Consider the following 6,036-nt stretch of genomic DNA (forward strand, 5'->3'; position numbering starts at 1 on the left):
TCTATCTATCATTTTATAAATACACAGCATTTTATACCGTTGCATTTTTACATGATTTCACACACACACACACACACACACACACACACACACACACACACGTAACACATTACAACATACCTGTAAATGTTGTTATATGTTAAAGTTCTGAAGTCGTTTAGTTTAAGTTCATATTATTCTATAACATTACACTGACAGCAGCAACAAATAGATAAATAGTCTAATAGGCTTGAGAGTATACAGGACCGCTCAGTTAGTGAAGTATTTTATATAATTATTATTTAGAAGTATCCCACTTCTTGCCCTATGGCAGCTGCTATGGGCTCCAGATAGCCCGATCCTGAGTTGGATAGGCGGAAGAGAACAGAAGAATGGATGGATTATGTAAAAACTGTAGAACTGCTGCAACTTCAAGCCACACTGGTAGCTATTTTTAAAAGGGTTGCAAACGTATTGCACTAAACAAAAATCTCCAAAGGATGTTGTGATGTTCCTGTTTAAAGACAGACTCAACTCTGTTTATCTGAACAGTGCAGCGCATTTGACGTGAGGGCTGTCAGTCTGTAGCTGCACTTCAGAGCAAAGAATACTGCTCTTTTTTTTCAGCATTTTGACAAATCATTGTAAATACTTTAACACTTTCTATCACTTTAATTCAGCCGCCTGGTTCTAAACATTTTTCTGTCGTAAGACAAGCTCAGAGCACACATTTATAACTGCTTCACACCCACTAGCATTTTTCTGTCTTTGCCTAATAAACCAGATGTTTGCAAGGAATCCACCTAATGACTTATCCTACTATCACAGGAAATACAATCACTTGAAGATACTCACACGGGCAGCGGAGTGGACATCGCACTGATTACTTTTTTATTATACTACAATAAGTACATTAAACTAATTTTTCATAGTGTGCTTAGTGTTTCCTATGCTCTTGCAGGGGGAAAGGTATAACAGCCACACAGTTTACCACAGTGCAGTGCAACATAAAACAGAACACATAGTCTTAAGTTTGCAGGGCTTCTGTAAGTCTGAATATGTGCCAAGCACTTTGTACCAAGCACCTTCAGTATGTTATGATAAAAACAAAAATTTCTTACTATTACATTTATACAGTTCATTATAGTAGTTGTTTACATCAGTGGTGCTTACCATGCTAGCATCAATGATCTGTCCTTTCCCTGACTTTGTCCTCTCCAGCAGCGCCAGGACAATCCCCAGAGCGCACGTAAGACCACCGCCTCCAAAGTCTGCTAACAGATTCAGTGGAGCGCAAGGCTTCTCGCCGCTGCGACCCAGCCGGGATAAAAGGCCTATGACAGGAATGAAAAAGTAGAAGCTTTACGCAGAAAAACAAGTATTGTTGAGCTCAGTGAAAACAAAAGAGCCACAACAAACAGCAATGCATGAAAGATATTTAGTGGTGCGCAAGTGAACATAACTCCTTCAATGGGTTTTTTCTTCTTCTAGTCTGTCAAATCCATTGCTGGCATTGCTAAAGCAGCATGTAACCTTTGCTTTGTATTTTTTCCCTCCTTTTGCTTTTCCTGTAACAAAGGAATAGCATAAAAGGACCTTGGGGCACCGACTTAGCTTACTGGGATGAGGCGACGACCATATGCTGTATAGCACAGCGTGGCCGGCCCGGGTTCATATCTGACCCGTGGCCCTATAATAAGGCCAAAAAAAATCGTTTCTGTTGTTTTCTCACAAAGTACCATATGAAACCATATTTTTGGCTCGGCTTACATTGATGTCATCATTCCCTTTAATCCTTTATAAACATGGATAGTTTGGCTTGGTGTGCTGCAAAATAAAGCCCAAACAGACTATCAAAACTTGTTATCTAGACCTTTAAAATGCATCCTTGTAAGTGTAAATGTATGTATAAAATATTTCACCTCCTTTGCTGAAACTAAAATGATATTATTAGGAAACCACTAATGGGCTAATTATAACAGAAATGTGTTCTTGAACAGAGTTTTAGGGCGACTGCAAAGACTCTCTGAAAAAAAAAAAAAAAAATAATGCTGCAGTTAGTGAGTACAATTTATTACCCAGCATCTGGCCATGAAAGTGCAAGAGGCCAAGCAGATGGCCTTTTTTCATTTCGTAAAGACAGCAAACATAGGTGAAAGAGAGGGGAATGTGTGTGGGGGTTAAATGCTTTTTAATATATTTTCAAAAATCCATCAAGTTCATCTGGTATAACCGGTGCCAACTGATTGATATCAACAATATGAATAAAAGAAATATCTAGAACCTCTTCTAAAATTCTCATTAATGCTTTAACAAGACTGAACAAGAACCCTTTAATAAAGCAGTAAATCCTGCTTTATTAAAGGTTTCTTGGGGCTTGTTTAATTGGAGGCACAACTAGAAAGTACGTTTACATTATCAGACCTCATTTGGGAGTTTGTAGTCATACGCCCACTTGTCCTTTTAATAGATAGACATGCTCAACTGCTCATTAACACAAATATCTGAGTGAGAGCACGTAAGAATGTATGTACCCTAGTCTGCTGAAATGCAAGCTCTGCTCTAATTACACCTTACGATGCCCAAGTATAGCGACAATAAAGGAATCTTTACCTTTATCTATCTGATCAGGCAATAACAATTGAGTGTATTTCGGCATGCAGACATGATCAACACAACCACCACGACATCAGAATGGGGAGGAAAAGTGATCAAAGTGGCTATGAATGTGATATGATTTAGTTCCAAGATGTGCAAGTCTATATTTCAGAAACTCTTGATCTACTGGGATTTTCCCACACAACCATCTCTAGGCTTTACAGTGAATGGCCAGAAAAGGTCCCTGCCTCCGGTTCTTCTGGTGAGATGCCGACATCTTTATGAGTGACTTAAACCCATTCCCACTGTTCTCAGAGATTCACACATTACACTCTTGTTAAGATTTTAATTTTTTTAGGGTTATCCCAACCTCAAATTATCAAGTTCATGAAGGCTCCCTTGTCATTTCAAACCCTTTTATTCAAACCCTGTGTCAGTCTGCAGTCCTTCACACAGTTTATAGCGCTGCCATGAAGTTTTAAAATGGGAACTGGGAATGTGAGTACATACCTTTTTATATATGAATTTTAAGTTTGAAGAAATGGTTCTAACTACACTGTTTTGAAAAAAATGAAACAAGGAAACAGTTTAATCACAAAGCCAGAGAAGGATAAAAAAAAGCCTTTGTGGTTGTTAAGGTAACCCCACACGGTAGGTAAGAAAATGTTAACATTTCTATTTAAAGAATTTTGAAATGATGCTATTTAAATATGTTGGTGTTTAATGGATTGGCCCATATTCTCTCAGTGTATCCTGGTTCTGCTGCAAAACACCTCACCTTGGAAGTGACCAGGAAGCATCCTAGATCAGTGCTTAAACCACCTTAACTGGCTTCTTTTTTAAACATGAAGGAGCATTGAGCTCATTTCTAACTGTGAGATGCAGACACCCTTAAAAGGGCCTGTTTTCACAGCTCATGTGCACACGTAAAAGAAGGATAAAATAAATGTCAATTAATAATAAATACATATAAATATTTGATGAAGTCTGCAGTCTTATGAGTCTAAAATTTTGATCTGAAAGCATTAACAGTTGTGTTACCTGACATGGCAGTGTAGTTGATGTCATGCCCAGCTACGGTGGCATAAGATCCACTCTGACCATATCCAGTCAAGCGAGCGTAGATCAGCCGAGGATTTTCCTTTAATAGCTCATGTGGACCAAGGTCAAGTTTCTCCATAACACCTGGGCAGTCAAAATTAAGTCCACATGTAAATTTAATCACACATTACCTTTTCTGTTTCTGCTACTGCTGATGTTGGTTTTCAAAGACTTTCATATTCCTTCCTACGTGGCTTGTCACCTTATGTAAACCCTTTGAAGACACATAAGAGTCAATGGCATTTAAAAATTAAGAATCTTCTATGTGTAAAAAAATAAGAGTATAATAAAACACAAAGTTTTTTTATATAACTCAAAGAGCCATACTTCTGTGTTACATTAGGATATATAGTTTTCTTTCCCTAAATTGCCAACTTGTTATGTAAGTGAATTTATAAGAATTAAGTTGTTTTTAAACATTATAATTACCTAAGTAATTCTGTACATAAGTACAATAATGTTGTAGAGAGCAAGACACCTTGCTGGCACTATTGTGCTGCAGGTCTCACCTTTGCGATACGGCTCCAGGACCACATCAGACTTTATGCAGAGCTTCCTGAGCAAAGCTATACCCTCCGTGGTCTTCAAGTTGATGGCCACAGATCGTTTCCCCCGCGCTTGTGTGTCCAAAGACGTAGGAACTTTGGTCCGGTCCACACGGATCACCTTGGCACCAAAGTCTGCCAGGATCATGCCGCAGAAGGGTGCGGGTGCCAGGCCTGCCAGCTCAATAACTCTAACCCCAGCCAGTGCCATGATTAAAGGACTATAGGATCAAATAACAGAAACTTCTTTCAGTTTAATGCAATCCAATGCAACACCAATAGCAGTAGTTGGGGGGGATGGGGTGGGGAGGCTAATATCAGAGCCTGTGATGTTAGGAGAAATTTAAGTTTAGCTGACAAAAATCTGTTCAGACACACATACAGTCTAAAAGTCTGCCAGTCTATGTCAAAGTGTTTGCAAGAATATGTAGTTCATATAACAGTACATGTCTCCAGAACAGCAGTTTTCCATGATGACTCACCGACAAACACACTCAAACTGAGATGAAAACAATAACAGCAACGCTGTACTGGCTGTAATGAGGAACCTTTAGCACTAACTGTAAGTGCAGCTTCATTTCTGGACTCAGTGCCAGAAATGGTACGGTCTGATTATGCCCTGCAGCTCAAAGTGGGTGTCACATTGTGACAGAGGAGAAAAAGCTGTTAATAACAGCACAGTAGCAGCCCCATTCCTGGACCGGTAACATCAGTTGATGTGATCTCATTTCTATGTTGCTCATGACCTGCAATCACATGATCTTTTATTATTGTGCCTACATTTTGTGGGAAAGACAGAGAAAGGGGGCCCATTTTATGCTTTGCACATCCATCAAACATCTAAATTGATGCTGTGGTCATGCTGCAACACAGCAACATCATTTTTTTCTTTTTAAGATGGAAAGCTTTGCAGCGCATCAAAGGGAAACACACAGGCAACCGGGACAAATCTCTGAAAGTGCAATTTCGGGTGAAAAATCCTTGGGCGACAAACCTTCTGTTTAAGGGGAATGAGGTCGACCTTGGCAAGAGTGAGAAATCAAAAAACAGATTTCAAAGCCACATCGTATCAGAGGATCCTTGGAACACTACTCTCTGTGTGAATGCTATTGGCAATGGAGCCAGACTGTGTTAAGAGGCAATAACACACAGCTTCAACACTGTACCTGAGCTGTACTATAATGTGAATTTGCCTGAAGATAAACAAAATAGTGAGTTTTCTTATGGCAGACAGTTTATATATGAAATGAAAGAAACACGCAATTTGGTTTATATAAACATTGGTAATCCAAAGACGAAGACAAATTTGAAGAGAGTTCAGAGGGATGGATGATGCTCATTCAACAGAAACACTCATATTATGAGTGTTGATATTGCATCAACCAGAGCTCTGGAACTTCTCTATTGGGACAATAAAACAGTTTAATTTATACAGCACTGTCATATTAGCTTAATAAGGACTCATAAATAATTACATGTAGCTGCTATGTTTTCTGAAAGAAAAAAATGATCAGACTTTTACTAAATATCAGCTTCAATATTGGTCTTAAAAGTCCTATATTGGTTCTACTGCGTATCTGCGGACTTTCTTAAGTGACCTACCCAAGGTTAAGTGTAAAATTGGTGAGGTTTTAATTAGAGGTGGGAATCACCATACAACTCACGATACGATATTATCACAATACTTAACGCACGATACGATATTATTGCAATTTTTTAAAATATTTTGCGATATTCAGATTCTGTACATAAAGGTAAACTTTATCAATATTCATTTTATCTAATATCAAAGTCTCACACTCAGTCTTTCTCT

At 38.6% G+C, this 6,036-nt stretch overlaps 1 protein-coding gene across 2 annotated transcripts in view; it reads right to left on the reverse strand.

Annotated features, from left to right (window-relative positions):
* The window catches only part of amacr (alpha-methylacyl-CoA racemase), a 20,678-nt gene that overhangs the window by 11,604 nt on the left and 3,038 nt on the right, over positions 1-6,036 (reverse strand). For both annotated transcript variants that reach the window (XM_005720321.1, XM_005720320.1), the window contains exons 2-4: positions 4,188-4,444; positions 3,619-3,762; positions 1,153-1,313 (exon numbers count right to left, since the gene is read on the reverse strand). In XM_005720321.1, coding sequence (XP_005720378.1) covers positions 1,153-1,313; positions 3,619-3,762; positions 4,188-4,434 — 552 coding nt within the window. In that variant the 5' untranslated portion in view covers positions 4,435-4,444. The remainder of the gene's footprint in view (positions 1-1,152; positions 1,314-3,618; positions 3,763-4,187; positions 4,445-6,036) is intronic.

This window comes from Pundamilia nyererei, unplaced genomic scaffold, assembly GCF_000239375.1.
Source record: "Pundamilia nyererei isolate P.nyererei 1_Seehausen unplaced genomic scaffold, PunNye1.0 scaffold00002, whole genome shotgun sequence".
NCBI classification, from domain to species: Eukaryota; Metazoa; Chordata; class Actinopteri; order Cichliformes; family Cichlidae; genus Pundamilia; species Pundamilia nyererei.